Here is a 16,146-nt window from a genome sequence, read left to right on the forward strand (position 1 = left end):
ATTGTGGTCACTGAAAAGAGTCCCAGGAAGTAGAAAAGTGACCAGGCCAGCGACCACAATGTGTTCACAGAGGACATGACTAGAATTCACCTTGAGTACTCCCTCCACACTGATACTGTGCCAGAACACAAGAGAGCTTCTTCCTGTGCCTTCATGTGCTTCCTTTAGGTTGACAATGACTAAGTAAAAGTCTGCACAGTTGTTTTCATTCAATCAGTGATTCCACATCCAGAACAGAAATGTTCTAATGGGAGGACGGCTGTATGGTAGGACCCAGTTTGCAATGACTGAACCCTTACAAGAACACAATGATGAGCACTCGGTGCAGTAGAGAAGGAGTTGAGGTGAGCAATCCACATTCAAACTTACCTTTCTCTATTTGACTTTCTCTCTCGCTCAGTGGACAGTCATGTTATTACTCTGTTCCTTCAGGAACTCTCATTGAGACTGGGAAGCTTATTGCGATAACAAAATGTACCGTATCGACCATCGTCAGCGGTTTGTTTGAATTTGTTTTTGGCCGCAATACTCAATACTCCACGACTGCTTGTTTCAATTCCCAGTCTCAATGCCAACACCCAGAGCAGCAGAGCATGTTTGGCAAAGTGTTGTCCTGAAAGACCTGAGGGACTTGCGAAAGGTTGTGTTTCCGGAGCTTGCCAAAAGCAAAGCAGTACACTCCGGCTCTGCTGTTTGGCAAACCATAATGATGATCATCATCTACTACCACTACGTTTGTCCTTCTCCTCACCACCATCGTCATCATCATCTTCCTCACCCCCCCTTCCTACAGTGCAGATCATTCTTTCCTCATTGAGTTTCCTCTGCCCTCCTCTCTCTCTCTCTCCCCCCCCTCTCTCTCTCTCTTTCTTCAGGGTGGTAAAGTGAGGGCATCTGGAGTCAAATCATGCCAGATCCACCAGGAGTGTTGGTGGGGGGGGGGGGCGGTGTGTGTGTGGGGGGCAATCGATAAAGATTTTCATGGATAATATCTCCATCTTCCCCTCGCTTTCCCCATGTCACGCTTTACATTCTTGAAGTGATTGAATAACACCCAGACAATGCTGCGCTACTCACCTGAACAGATTTCTTTCACTCGCACACGTTCATACACACACACAGGTACACACGCACAGACATTCCACATTCTCTTCTACTAGGTCTCTCTGAAATAGACTTTGTCTCTCTCTCTCTTTCTGTGGGTTACTTGATTATGGCTTTAGTCTGCAGTTTGAGGCTAGACAGCCACATTAAACTCCTCTTCTTGTTCTCTGTACTCTGCCCAACGTCTCCTGAGATTGTGCTAACCTGGTGTGTGTACACTCACGTGTCTCATGGATTGTGGGAGAAAAATACATAAGGGAAACGAAGAGGAGAAATGCCATGCAGAGAATGCACATGAAGATTCATGGAATATGCCTGAATACAAACAATCTCATTGCTGGAAGAAGTGTGAATGCTTCAGGGTGGTCAGCTGGTCTGACTGTGGTGTGGGTCCAGTATCTGCTCCACCCAATGACAGCAAGTACACTTGTAACGAAGGGCAACCTATTCAAGTGTACTAACTTGATGCAGTGTGCTTGGTTCTCTAAATAGGCTACCATGGTTTCAAATTCCATCTTTGGAACTCAAAAACAAGCTTTAGCCTCAGAGCTGTCTTTTCACTTTTTTTTCTCCCGTTCTTTCTTCCTCGCTCACCCTTGCTGGCGCTCTCCCCCCCCCTCTCTCTCTCTCTCTCTCTCTCTCTCTCTCTCTCTCTCTCTCTCTCTCTCTCTCTCTCTCTCTCTCGCTCTCATTCTTCTTCCCTACTCTCTCTGTCCGTTGCCTTCCTTCTATATTTTCGACCCCTTTCAGAGTCGAGCAGAAACATTCTTCGCCCGGTCCCTGCTCTCTGTGTGTGCACTGCTTCTTTTTTTTATTTTATCAGCCAGGGCTCCCCTCCTCCAATAACAAACACAGGAAGCCGTGTCGCCGGGCAGAACAGACGAACCAGGGGGGAAGGGAGGGAGGGAGGGCCTGACCGTTCTCTTAGGTCAAAGCCTGAATGTTGACAATATGTTGACATATCTCCTCTCTGTGACACTCGACATCTGTTCGGCGTGATGGTATGTCCGTAGAACGTTTCAGACGTGTCACGAGCAGCATGATGGACTCAAGGAGAAGTGAAAGAGTACGCTTTATATATTCCAAAGTATTTCAAAGGGTTCTGGTTGTAGGCTAGTCTAGCAACCAGACAGATGGTTTTGGACCTCAGGAACCAAGAGGTGGGAGAGTTTGCAGAAGTCTTCAGACAAGGTTCTGGGCTCGCTGTTGTTCATGAGAGGTGAGAGGTGCGCTCGTACGCACAGAGTCAGGGGGGTGCTGGAACTGTGGGCGCATGGTTTCTTAGACAGTAATATGATTTCTGCAAAATGACTGTACAATTATGCAGCATAGAGGCTGAGCCACATGCTCAAGACTTAGTGGTGAATCCTAACATGTGATTACACGCTCCGGAGAGCGTGTGTGTGTGTGTGTGAGTGAGTGTGTATGTGTGTGTGTATGTTGTATGTATGCGAGTTAGCCAGTGCTTTCAGACATCTACAAACCCATAATACTGTACGGTGTAACAACTTATCTGTACGAGACATCTGCAAACTTAAACCCATTGTTCTCGTTCTCTCTCTCTCTCTCTCTCTCTCTCTCTCTCTCGTCCCTACCCCCCCCCCCACACCCTCCGTCTCCAAGCCCAACATTTTACCACATTCCCCTCTCTCTCCCCCTTTGTATCTCCCTCTCTCTCAGACCCTCTCTGTCCCCCCCCCCCCACCCCCACACACACACACATCTCTCTCCATTTCCACTTATCCACCCGCTTTTCTTCTGGTCTGTGTGTGTGCTTGTGTGTGTGTGTGTGTTTGTGCTGCCGTGAAACCCCTAGAGACCCCCACTGAACACAGCGAGAGTGCAGCAGGGATCTCATTCATGTGCGAACGTGATACTAAATGTTGCCTTTTTCCACAGAGCTCTCTTCACCCACTGACTTTCACAGTTTGTCACGTATGTCATAGGGGAGGACAGACTAATAGCCGGCTGGGCTGTCAGCAGAGTCTTATCTGAAGTTACGAGCTCACAGTTACATAACTGTCATTTCTCGGACCAAAAAACATAAAAGCACTTCATATTGGCTATACGTATTCATGAATACGTATAGCCTGTTAAAACGACAAGAAATCTCCAAAGTATTGCATTCATCTCACATTGTTATACCTCTTGGTGTTTTATATATTGGTCTTAAGACTGTGTGTCCCACTGGTGTGGAAGAGGCGAGGCCATCGAGGAAGCAGCGAGCTAAAACAAGTGAAAACGAGGGTTAGGCTAACTCTAACACTAACACATGCTGTGAGCCAACAGCTTTAGGAGTAATGACAGCGCCAAGCAGGGCTATCAAGTCTCACACATTCGCCGTGAGACTCACGCATTTCAGCCATTCAGCCATCTCACGCAAACACCTTGTGTTTAATAAGGGAAATAAGGGATAACTTGCCCCGCTATATACAGTATATACAGGTATGGGAATCTCACGCCAAACTTTTGATAAAACTTGAGAGCCCTTGAACCAAGGGATGAGAGGAAGATAGAGAAGGGGGATGGAGGGTTAGAGGAGAGGATGGAGACAGAAAAGAGAAAGAGATACATCGAAAGAAGAGATGCTCCGATTCTCTCCCGCTGGCCCTCTCTGTCTTGTGTAAACAGTCCAAACTCTCATTCCCATAAAATAAGGGCCACCGCCCCCTAAATTGGGCTCTGCAGCGAGCACGCACACATCACATGAGAGCTCACACAAAGACGCACACAAACATGACACGTACAGACGCCGGGAAGCCCTCACAGTCCGCCCAGAAGAAAGGCTCATTGTGAACCTTTTTTTTCCTTCCCCCCGCAGCCGTTGAATAACTAGAGAGGACGAGAGAGAGACGGGCAGTTGGAAAGGGAGGAAAGGGAAGGGATGGAAAAAGACCTGGGGATGGATGGACAGAGTCAGCGGGAGAGCTCGGGCCGAGAAGGAGGGTTCGAAAACGGACAGAAAGGAAATCACAGGGAGAGAGAGAGGGAGAGAGAGAGAGAGATACAGAGAGAGAGAGAGAGAGAGAGAGAGAGAGAGAGAGAGAGAGAGAGAGAGAGAGAGAGAGAGAGAGAGAGAGAGAGAGAGAGAGAGGGAGAAGGGGAACATTGAGCTCCGTGAAGTCACTTTGTCAATACGGTTGGCAGGACATCAGGGCTCCCGCGGCTTCAACTCCCAAAACAACCAAGTCGACAACAGCTCCGGCTCTCCCTGCCTCCCCCCTCTTCCCTTCTCCCTCTTTCTCTCCGTCCTTCCTCTCCCTCCCTCTATTCAGCTCTCCTCCCTTTTCATTTCCCTCCTCTTAGCTTCTTTCCTCTCCCTCCCCGAGCTTCTCTTCCCCCTTGTCACTGAACTACACTAAGTACACACAAATATAAACACACACACACACACACTGTGGGGTTGGTCCACCCTGGTCTGAGGGATAGATTGAGAGATCTCTTTATTGGTTTGATTGCTTTGGGCTGCCACAGTGGCATATCACAATTTCGTTTTGGACCGCAGGATGTTCTCTTATGCAGCTGCAATCGGTTTGTGTTCTGTCTGAGCCAAGGAAACACTGCCGTTTGGATACACACAGTACAAGAGACATCAACAATGCCATCGACACAATCTTAAAAAGGCCATCATGATCTTTTTCCCTTCATCTTCATTTTCTCAGTCGCCATCATCATCATTGTTCAGGAGTAGGGGAGATATGAGACAGAGTGTGATGGTGGAGATGTAGCACGTGGGTCAAGATGTCAAATGTTAAAGATTGTAAGAAAGCCCCTGCCCCGCCTCCTAACCTAAAGGTGTATGTATGTGTGTGTGTGTGTGTGTGTGTGTGTGTGAGCCCCAGTCCCCTCAGGCCTGGGCCTGCTGGGGCTCCAGGATCACACTGCGAGGGTCTCGGAGGCAGGAGAAGGCTTTGGGGGGGATGTTGGCCACGTCCAGCAGGTTGTTCTCCAGGTGCAGGGAGACCACAGGAGACTCTCTCTCCACCCGCACGTGGCACACCGCCGCCCGCGGCACCGACCTGGAACACACACACACACACACATGGAATGACAAGCAAACTGCAATGAATCCACTTCATACACACACACATACAGTCTACAATAACTATAGGCATGTCCTAAGCTTAGGTTGTCTACAAGGAGCTATATGATCTTGTTGATTAGCCTCTATGGTGAAACTGTCAGCATATTATTGGATTGGATGATGTGTTTTTGTGGTGGGTAAGTGGCTAACCTCAATTAACATTTTACTAGCTATCAACTAACCTTAACCAGGTGTTGGACATCGACAGAGTTGCAGGCGATAACTTACATTTACATTTAGCAGCAATCTTATCCAGAGCGACTTACAGTAAGCACAGGGACGTTCCCCCCGAGGCAAGTAGGGTGAAGTGCCTTGCCGGGAATCGAACCAGCTGACTACCTTCTGATTACTAGCCCAATTCTCTAACCACTCAGCCACCTGACTCCCACTTATAATCTTATAAGGGGCTCAGCAATAAAATGTGCATTTTTGGTTGTTGTTTTTGTACCTGAAGTGGTTGTGGTTAAGACTGTGGTCATACCTGATGTGGTTGTGGTCCAGCCTCAGCACCTGCAACCTCTTAAACCTGCACATGCAGCGAGGCACCACCTCCAGGCGGTTATTGTCCAATTGCAGCTCAGCGAGCGTCCGGTAGAGCCCGAAAAAGGACACGGGCTGCATGGCCTCGTCTCCCAGGGCATTGTGGGACAGGCGAAGAGACTCCAGGCCGGGGCGCAAGTGGCGGAACACGTGAGCGGGGATCCGGTCGATGGCGTTGTTCTGCAGGAGGAGCTGACGCAGCTGTTTGGGCAGGTACAGCGGCACGGAGGTGAGACGGTTGTGGGAAAGATCCAAGGCTTCCAGTTTCCTGAGAAGCACACACACACACACACATACACACACACACAGTTAGAAGATCCATAACTTGAATGCTCTCCAAGACACAGATACACGCGACACACAAACAGAAACACAGGGTTATGTAGAGTACAGTCTAGGTTGGGGAGGGGGAACACAACAGTGAAGGAGGCGTTCCAGTTTGTTGAAAGGTTCAGAGGTCGTGTATGACTGAGTAGGCTGTCATGCTGTGGGGAGCGGCAGAAGTCGACTCAGCACAGCCGAGCAACGCTCTCTAACTCCAGGGGGTTGAAACCTCACTCCATCATTAGCTCAAGGAGATATGCCTGGGACTGTGTGTGTGTGTGTGTGTGTGTGTGTGTGTGTGTGTGTGTGTGTGTGTGTGTGTGTGTGTGTGTGTGTGTGTGTGGAGGGCTGTTTGCTAGCATGTGTAGGGGTTATATTTACAGAAACCCTGGAGGCTGGGTAAGGCTGGAGCTGATAAGGCTGGAAGTGTGCATGAGTGGGGGCTGGTGGGGAGAGGAGTAAATGAGAAGAATTTGAGGCAGTTGTCCAGAACAAGGATGTCGGACTATAAGGGTCTGGGGTGCTGGACTGGGGGTGATAGTGGAAGGGGTGATGGGGGAGGGGGAGGCAGACGACAAGGCTGCACACAGCAGGACTGCCTTCTCATTTCCTGTTTCTGTACATCCAATTACCTCACAGCGGGGCAAGAGGCAAAAGAACAGAGTGACCAATCACTGGGGACCAGCACGTCAGTGTTGCTGGCAAACGGACACAGACGAATGAGGTGGGGGGATTGGTTAATGCGAGTGCGTCGGCCTGTCTCTAATTAAGTTAGCATCACACCTAGTACTGTACCTCCTGGTTCCCATAACTCTAAGGGGATGTTCTCAGATCTTCCAGAGCACTAGAACACTTCAAAAGGGTTAGCATTCATCGTTTTTTGTTTTTACGGTCCGACCGATGAACTAAATAAGTTATTTGATGGCTGATGGAAAACTATGGAACAATTGCTGTTCCAACCTTCTCTTTTCTGTCCCCCCCCCCCCCCCCCCAGAAAATGTAATTCTACATACATGCAGTACAGTTACACTAGTTACATTACCCATACTTACATTCAAACATGCATACATCTATACTGTATATATGCAATATATATATGTCGAGATATACACTCATACTTATATCGATAGACTTAGATTTAACTACATACATTTCCATATGTCTGTTGAGTACAGAGTTGGTGGTTTTGTTGTCAGTAGTCCAAAGTAATGGCAAAAAGCTATCTAATGACTGAAACAAATAGTATTTGCTGTTTTATTTGCCTCAGAACTCCTGTGTGGGTCAATTGGCCATTGTGCTGGCAGTATTTGTACTCTGTCTATTGATACATTGATCTAAGCAATCCTGTTTTGCTGTTTGGTCTCTGTTGTACAGACCATCAGCTCAGTGAGGGAGAGGATTTGAGGAATTTTCTGCAGAGAGAAAGGGGTTCTCCTTTTGACAGGAGCGTCTTAGAAGCTCATGTTAAAACTCTCATAAACATTTGACTGGAAACAGGAGAACAGTTACACAGGGAAGTGAACACAGTGAGAGATTTAACTGAACTCTCTGTTTCCCAAACTCACGCATACACACACTAACAGACACATACTATGATAAGAGACTGTCCCTGGTCATAAACATTTACATCTACAGTGTTGTTCAAACCTGTCCTGAGCAGTGTGTGTGTGTGGCGTTTGTTACGTGTGTTTGTATGTGTGTGTGTGTGTGTGTGTGAGTGTGTGTTTGTATGTGTGTGAGTGTGTGTGTGTTTGCTGAGGGCTGCTCAGGGCTGTTCAGCAGGACACACACACACACAATCTGTGCCTCCATTGGCATCTCATTGTGTGCATTTTAGGAGGAAGTCCAACTGATTGTTTTCATGTGAGTTTTAGCCACTGTATTATAACACATAAGCACCCCTTCCTTTGACAATGACCCACTGACTTTTTCTTCTTGACTGTCCAATCATGATGTGTGTGTGTGTGTGTGTGTGTGTGCGTGTGTGAGAGAGAGAGAGACAGAGACAGAGAGACTTGGAGAGCAAAAAGATGAGAGTAATCAATCTGATGGTCTGTTTCTCCACAGGGAACAGAGCTCTAACTAGAACCAGGAGCGAGAGGCTCTTTACCACAACACACACACACACACATCAGGGGCTTCTCTTTTCCAGCTATTCCAGCGACACTATGCCAATGTTACACAAGAAGGCTTATGCAATCAGCCTCAAGTGGGCCAGCAGAGCTGTGCTAGCCAGGCAGGTTGGCTGGGCCAAGCAGGACAGACCATGACCTGGCATGCTAGAAGTCAGGGTCAGATTACCAGAGATAACCGAGTATAACATCGGTGGGCACACAGGGTATTAACTGTTCAGGTTTATTCACTCAAACTCTTTAGAGCTCCCAAGTTTTTTGGTCGCTGTGTGAGTGTAAGTGTGTAAGTGTGTGTGTACGTGTGCTGCGGCCAGTCCGATCCACATCTGCATAGCTGCAGGTGGGCGCTTTGTCGCCAAGGCTTACTGTCTTTATGCAATCCATTTTGTGTGTATTTCACATCTGTGTATGTGTGTGTGTGTGTGTGTGTGTGTGTGTGTGAGCATGTTTGAACAGCACTCCTAAATCAGTTATGTAAGGCCATTATGAAATTATCTAACGTCCGTCCACAGTATTAAATAATACGAAATTCAACATTCCACTCCCTTACTGAGCCTCTCAGCCTGAAGCCATGATAGACGCTAAGAGCCTCAGACTTCTCTAACTTAGTTCAGTCTGTGTGCACACACGCACACACACACACACACGTACACACACCAATCAGACCCACCTGTGTGTGTGTGCATGTGCAAGAGGGATTCATAGAGGTTAGGAATCATTCTATGGATTTGGGGGACTATTTAGACTGATTTAGGCTGACAGGTTCATAAGGAGCGAGGAGATGAAAGTCAGTGTGTGTGTGTTTGTGTGTGCGTGTGTGTTTTAGTGTCTGTGTGTGTGTGTTTTAGTGTCTGTGTGTGTGTGTTTGAGTGTCTATGTATTTGTGTGTGGGGGTGTTTTTGTGTGACTGTAAAGATGAAAGGCAGAAAACTGAAAGTTGTGCCCTTAAGGAGAAGTGGCTAATTTTACAGCTTTCACTTCCTTGGAATTTATGTTCAGATAATGGTAGACTACAGTAGGGTCTGGTTTTACAAAACACACACGCACATACATACAAATACAAGCATGGGAAAAGGACAGCCTACAATAAAAGAGAGAGAAACAGAGAGAAAGACAGAGAGAGAGAGAGAGAGAGAGAGAGAGAGAGAGAGAGAGAGAGAGAGAGAGAGAGAGAGAGAGAGAGAGAGAGAGAGAGAGAGAGAGAGAGAGAGAGAGGTCAGACTTCTCCCTGACTTTGATAGTGAGATCACACCTCAGGAAAATCATTCTCATCCTTTACTGAGAATGACCAATATATGTTATAAGTTATGTTATTCTTGACCTCCTGTCAAATAGACAGACAAACAGACGGGATGAAAAATGGTGACAGTGACAGATCTAGACTGAACAAAATATGTATTTATCCGAAGACAATAAATCCATAAAGCGGAATTATGGGTGATAAGATGTCAATAAGATGATCAAATTTGACATTTTAGAACATAAAGAAGCTTTTTACACACAAACGCACACACACAAACACGCAAACACACACTTGCAAACACACACACACATAACAGGCACAAACACACACGACGGACCCTTCCAAGATAAATGTACAGTACAGCAAATCCCTGGGGAACGAGAGAGTATCTTCACTTGTTTAACAACATGTATCTTCACATGTTTACTTTCTCTCTCTCAACCATCCTTCATCTCTCTCCCAACCATTGTTCATCCCTCTCTCTCTCTGAACCCTCCTTTCATCCTCTCTCTTCAACATCACCCCCCCCCCTCTCTCTCTCTCTCTCTCTGTCTCTCTCTCTCCCTCGCTCACAACCATCCTTCGACACACATGCCAGTCGCTAGTTCACCAGGTGCCGGTCGTCTCCATGGACACAGGACACACAGCATCAAAGCAACAATGACTTCCAGTCCAACTAGTTCATGTGGAAGATGTCATCCTCATGACCTCCTTCTCCTCCCTCCAGCTCAGGTTATTACGATGACAGAATGCCTTTTCATTAGCCACTCCTGGCCAACAGTTTTGGCGCTCTGGTCCCCAAGTCAGGGTTAAACCCACTTAAACGCTTCTCATGTCAGGGCTGGATGGGATGTCAACAGGTCACAGGGCTAGGGGGTCATGTGGGTCAGAGTCAAAGGTCATAAATAGGTGTGTGTGTGTGTGGTGGGGGAGGGGCAATAAGAGGTTTGGCCGCTCGTAATAATGCTGTTATGCCTCCCTTCCCACTCCGAGTCTCTCCCGCCCTGTCTCACTTTGTGTGTGTGTGTGTGTGTGTGTCTGTCTGTGTGTGTGACTGCTTGAAGCCCTCTCCTTTTTCATCTTTCGCTTTCCCTACCCTCTATCTTAAATTTGTTCTGCTCTCATCTCCTTAACCTCTGAAGGATTCTTTCTTCAGTGTCTCCCCGATCTCTCCTGAAGCTCCCACGGTAGCGAGCAAGAATCCCTCTGTGTAGGGACAAACCCCACTGGAATTTACTGCATTTAAACAAGTCATATGTGGGTGTGTCTGTGAGAGTGTGTGTGTGCGTGTGTCTGTGAGTGTGTGCGAGTGGGGGTATGTAAGATAACGGTGATAGGCGTGTTCAAACCCTAGGGTAAAAATCCTTATCTGAATTAACAACAGGAATTTACCATGAAGAACCAAGCAACAATGATCAGGACTGGTGAGTAGTGTAGTAGAGGAGGGACGCTCCTAAACCACAGTGCTCTCTGGTGGACCGATCAATCCCTGCAACACAGAGCCTCGTCGACGAAGGACCAAAAACATGGCTGCCCAAGAGTTATCGTCTCTATTCTCTGCAACCCCAAACTGTGAGTAACCTGACCCACTTTGTCAAAAGGTCAGTTGGACGGACGCATGCATTGAGGATGGGTGAAGGGAAGGACAGACGGACGGACAGACGGACGGACAGACGGACGGACGGACGGACAGACGGACGGACAGACGGACAGACGGACGGACAGACGGACAGACGGACAGACGGACGAGGGGGACTCACGCGAGCGGGACCCAGGCGCCGGCGGCCACACTGTCGTCATGCAACAGGTTCTGGCTGAGGTCCAGAACTCGCAGACGGACGCACTTCTTCAGTGCCTCCTCGGTCACCTCCTCGATGTGGTTCTCCTGAATCCGTAGTTCCTACACACGGGTGTGTGTATATACAGTAATGTATGAGAACAACTTTGTATGTTTTGTAAACCGTTGCTTTAGTGTCAGTGTTGAGTTTTCCCACAAACCAGCAGTGACGCAGGCAGGCCCAGGGGGAGGGAGCGGAAGCCGTTGTTGTCCAAGCGGAGGTACTGCATCCTCCTCAGGGGCTTGAAGGTCAAAGGTGAAACGTTGCCGTCATGGAGGCCGTTCTCCTCCAGCTCCAGAGACAGGAGGTGGAACAGCCCTGGGACACGCATGCAGAACCACACACACACACACACACCATGCACACACACACACACACACACACTGTTATGGACGACCGTTAGCAGATGTCCAAACCCGCCTCAGCGATTCAGGGAGTGACCTCCTCAGAAGACAGTTGGAGAGACTCAAGGTGTTCTGCCCGAGCAGAAAACACACGTAGACACACAATTGTGTCACGGTGGTTTGGCACACGCTGTAAGCGCACGCATACCTTTGAAGCTGTGTGGAGTGAGGATGCTGATCCTGTTAGCGTTGACTTTGAGCTCCTCCAGAGAGGAGGGCATCGGAGGGAGGCGGGTCAGCTGGTTACCGTCCAGGAAGAGCCTCTTCAGGTGGGTTAGATTCTACGAGGGAGGGAGGGAGGGAAGGGGGGGAGGCGGGGGGGTGAGAGAAATAAAGAAAGAGAGAGAGAGAGAGAGAGAGAGAGAGAGAGAGAGAGAGAGAGAGAGAGAGAGAGATAGAGAGAGAGAGAGAGAGAGAGAGAGAGAGAGAGAGAGAGAGGGAGAGGGAGAGGGAGAGGGAGAGGGAGAGGGAGAGGGAGAGGGAGAGGGAGAGGGAGGGACCGTTTGAAGAGATCAGAGAAGTTCACTCTCAATTCGGCATGATTCGGTTCTATTTTATCGAGCCTTTCAAGTCATATATTTATTTTTTTCCCTCTGGAGCAACGACGTGGTGTTCCCAGTGAAACTAGCAGGCTGTCTCTCCCAGTCTCACGCCACTGCCGAGAAACAAACGGATACCAAAAAAAAGAGATTTCTTCTTAAAATAATCATCTTCTCTGCGTTCACTTCTGTTCATTGGCTGCAGCTGTACTGTAGCGCGGCTGCCCAGCCAATCCTGGTATAAAAAGCTGCAATGGGACGATGGGATTGGTCAGACTGTGGTCAGCTGTGCTGGCCTGGTCAAAGACTGAGCTCATGCTGTCGTCGTGGTTGTGACTTGTGGTCAGGCAGAAGTCCTATTCTGGGAGCGGAGCACTGTACACTAACAGACCAAGCCACAACCTCTAATATGTTGATGATACGATCGTCATTATATTTATTTCAACCAAAGTTAAAAACGGCCATCCTATTCAGCACGCAATATGATGGGGTCAGGGGTGTTGGCGTGAACCATTGAAAGATCAAAAGCTTAGAAGGACTACAAAGTTAAAAGGATGGCTGTGAGGAAAGAAGTCAGCACGTGTGACTGGCAGAGAAGAAGAGAAAGGGAGAGGGGGAGGGAGAACGAGAACGAGAAAGAGAGGCAGGGCGGAGGGCGGAGACTTACAGCAAAGAGGTGAGTGCTGAGGGAGTTATCATCCAGTTGGTTCTTACTCAGGTCCAGCTCCTCCAGGTTGGGCAGGCCTGAGAGACCGCGAGGCGCGATCACACTGATGTTGTTCTCTGTCGCCGAGCACGCACGCACACACACACACACACACACACACACACGTTTAGACTTAAATTTTTGTACTCGCTGTGATATATTGTTTTATTATTGTTGCTTGCTTTTTTTCCACAGGTACACTTGCACTTATAGCAGTTAATTTGTTTTAATTGTAACTTGTTTAACTACATGCTCTTATGGTTCTTCCCTTTGGCACTTATTTTGGTTGTTCACAATGTGTGCTTCATGTTTTGGCTACTCGCAATGTTTTGTGGCTATCTCGTTGTTATGATCAGTGACCTATGCACTTTGTAAAGCTCTCTCTTGGAAGTCGCTTTGGATAAAAGCGTCTGCTAAATGAATAAATGTAAATGTAATGTAAATGTAGACTAATAACAACCAACAAACAGTGGAGTCACCCTTTCTCCCCAAGACCTGTCTCCTCAACCCCTAGCTCAGAGGAATTCCTCTCACAGTCTCCTACTTAATGACAAGGGGCATTCCACATGCTGTGAAGAACATAATAATTCTTTTGGTGAGGCAGGGCTTCCTTCTAGGACAAACAACCCCCCCCCCCCCAGTCCCGCCTTCTCACCTGACAGGTCCAGGGTCGTGACCCCCAGGTCAGTGATGATGGGTAGGTGAGTCATGCCCACGCCTTTGCAGTTCATGTGTCCGCCAGAGGTCCGGCAAGCTGCTGGGAGCGTCTCTGTGAAGCTGCTGCGTGCCTCGGTCTGATTGGTGGGTGGCTCAGTCCCCTCCTCTTCCTCCTCCTCGTCCTCTTCCTCCTCCTCTTCTTCCTAATGACAACACGCGTGAAGCGATATAAATGAATCGGCATTCCAGGAGAAACAGATGAAACAGTAGTCATTAGGTCATGGAATGACACTGAAGTCTAGAACTGCACATACTTGAGCTTCATCTGCATCTTTCCATGTAAAACTGAACTGCTATACGGCTAAGACATCACGCTCGCGACTAAGACAGATCACGCTCCCAAACCTCCTCCTCTTCCTCCTCGTCATCGTCATCGTCCTCCTCGTCGTCGTCGTCGTCGTCATCCTCCTCTTCTTCCTCTTCCTGCTTCCCCCCCTTTTCCTCATCCAAGAGTTTGCTCTTCTCGCTGTGCATCTCTGTCAGGACCGTTTTCAGGGCTCCTGTCTCCGCAGCTGGAGATCCTGCGCGCGCGCCTCGCCTCTTCCAACCCTCCAGGGAGCGCCCTAACCCAACCTGCATCGAAAACACAGACCTGTGAAGTACTACTCAGGGTTTCGAGTAGACTGGCAAGTAAAAGCATGCACGTGTGTGCGCACACACAGACACACACAGACACTCCACAGGCTTCCACACTGTAGCTTGGGCACACACACACATCTCTACTGTCTGCTCTCACCACTCTGTACGCTGTAGCCTCTACTGTAGCAGCATGTCTCCTCCCCCACGCTCCCCTTCTCCCCCTCCGACCCTCCCGCTCCCCGGCGTCGCTTGTTTGCTTGTCCGTCGCTCTCCCTTCCTCTTCGTCCGCTTGTGAGCTCTGCTCCTCTCTCTCTTCTTCACCCGTCGCAGACAGAGCCAGAGGCAGGCCAGAGAGAAGAGATGGAAAGGTAGAGCGATAGAGAGGAAAGGAAATGGTTACAAAATAGAAGATGTAAATGAATTGGAATATTCATGTGTACAGACAACCCATACAATGTACTGTGGGAACATTCAGGGAACCTGGATACATTCAGAAAGAGGTCATCTCACCGGAGGGGATAGCTGTGGTGGAACTCAGGCTTCCTGTCTCAGTCGTCAGGGACTTTTTGGCCTCCTTGTCTGCCTCGAGGTCAGGGGTGAGTTCAGCATTAACTGTCATCCCAGCAGCATGTTTTCCAAGCGTGTCCACGCTAGGCGAGTCGCTTGTGTCAAGGTCGTTCTCGGTGTCCGCATCCCTCTCTTTAAGTTCTGCATCAAGTAGACTTTGCCCTGTTGAGATCAGGGCGCCCACACACACACACGCAAACCAAATCTTCAGCCTCTGCGTCATCCTGTGTTGATGTCGACTGGACTGTGTTATGTCTTCACTCTTTCGTCCGGAACCTTCAAGACCCAAACTGGACGAGTCTGAGAAACCCGGTTGAAAACAGCAAATCCAAGAAAGAATGCCAGGGAAAGAGCCAGTCGAGTCGGTTTGAATTCCAGTGCAGTGTGTCTAAAGAGTACAGAAAGGACTTGGAATGGAGAACATGTTCAGAAAGAGAAGGCCCCGAGAAAGATTCACAAAAAGTCGGAATGAAGTCGGGGAGGAAAGTTGCGATGGCGCTCCTTCGCTGTCTCTCGCTATGCTCCCCACCGAGGCACTGCCGTCTTTCACCTTGCGAGGACTGAGAGTGAAGGATGAAGATGGGCGGGAGGAGGGACCGGGAGAAAAGAGGAGGGGAAAGAAGGATGAGCAGGACAGGGGGAGGTCGAAAAAAGTACATTCTCACATTGTTAACAAAGGCCTCTTCGTTCTCTAAAATAAACACACAGACACTGCCCCCCCCCCCCCCCCCTCCTCCATTACACTTACTCACCTTGGCCTTAACCTAACAAACACCTGGGTGGAGAGGGAGAGCGAAAGAGAGAGAGAGAGTGAAAGAGAGAGAGCGAAAGAGAGAGAAAGACAAGAAGTTATCTAACAACTGATTGTGATGACATGTAATTTGTGGTTCATACTAGCTAGACAGTCGTGATTAGTGACTGTGAAGATCTCAGTTAGGTCAACTGATCCGGCAGTGACATGGAGAGGTCTGGCTGTAGGCCTCCTTGCTTGGCAACGATCCATTAACACCAACATGTGAGGAAAGCCAAGACAGTACTAGGAATGAAAGATGTCCCTGTCAAGGAAATGTAACACACACTCTCTCACACACACACATGGAGGAGACAGAATAGATGCACAAAACACACACACTCTCACACACCAGTCTCTGAGCCAAGCAGGTGCCGGGGCAGCTTGGAGTCTCAGTGCAGAGACCTGCTAACAGCGCCTGCTGTTTGGACAGGACACACACTCGTGTCACAGACATCTCAGGCAACCTTTACAGAGGTTTACAAGATGTGTGTTTACAAGGTGAATCTGACACCTGGATGCTACGTATGAAAGAAATTCAACGTAGCTTACATACAGCTTTTCACCTCATTCAACTGT

General features: G+C 48.6%; 1 protein-coding gene across 1 annotated transcript; it reads right to left on the minus strand.

Annotated features, from left to right (window-relative positions):
- Nucleotides 1–4,502: 4,502 nt before the first annotated feature.
- Nucleotides 4,503–15,288, minus strand: si:dkey-32e6.6 (extracellular matrix protein 2). Its single transcript, XM_062458091.1, has 10 exons — nt 14,721–15,288; nt 14,368–14,525; nt 13,977–14,204; nt 13,570–13,774; nt 12,876–12,991; nt 11,818–11,950; nt 11,426–11,583; nt 11,188–11,327; nt 5,670–5,996; nt 4,503–5,123 (listed from the first exon to the last, which is right to left on the minus strand). The coding sequence occupies exons 1-10, from the start codon at nt 14,998–15,000 to the stop codon at nt 4,952–4,954; spliced, it is 1,917 nt and encodes a 638-aa protein (XP_062314075.1). The 5' UTR covers nt 15,001–15,288; the 3' UTR covers nt 4,503–4,951.
- Nucleotides 15,289–16,146: the final 858 nt, after the last annotated feature.

This window comes from Osmerus eperlanus, chromosome 4 (assembly GCF_963692335.1).
Source record: "Osmerus eperlanus chromosome 4, fOsmEpe2.1, whole genome shotgun sequence".
NCBI classification, from domain to species: Eukaryota; Metazoa; Chordata; class Actinopteri; order Osmeriformes; family Osmeridae; genus Osmerus; species Osmerus eperlanus.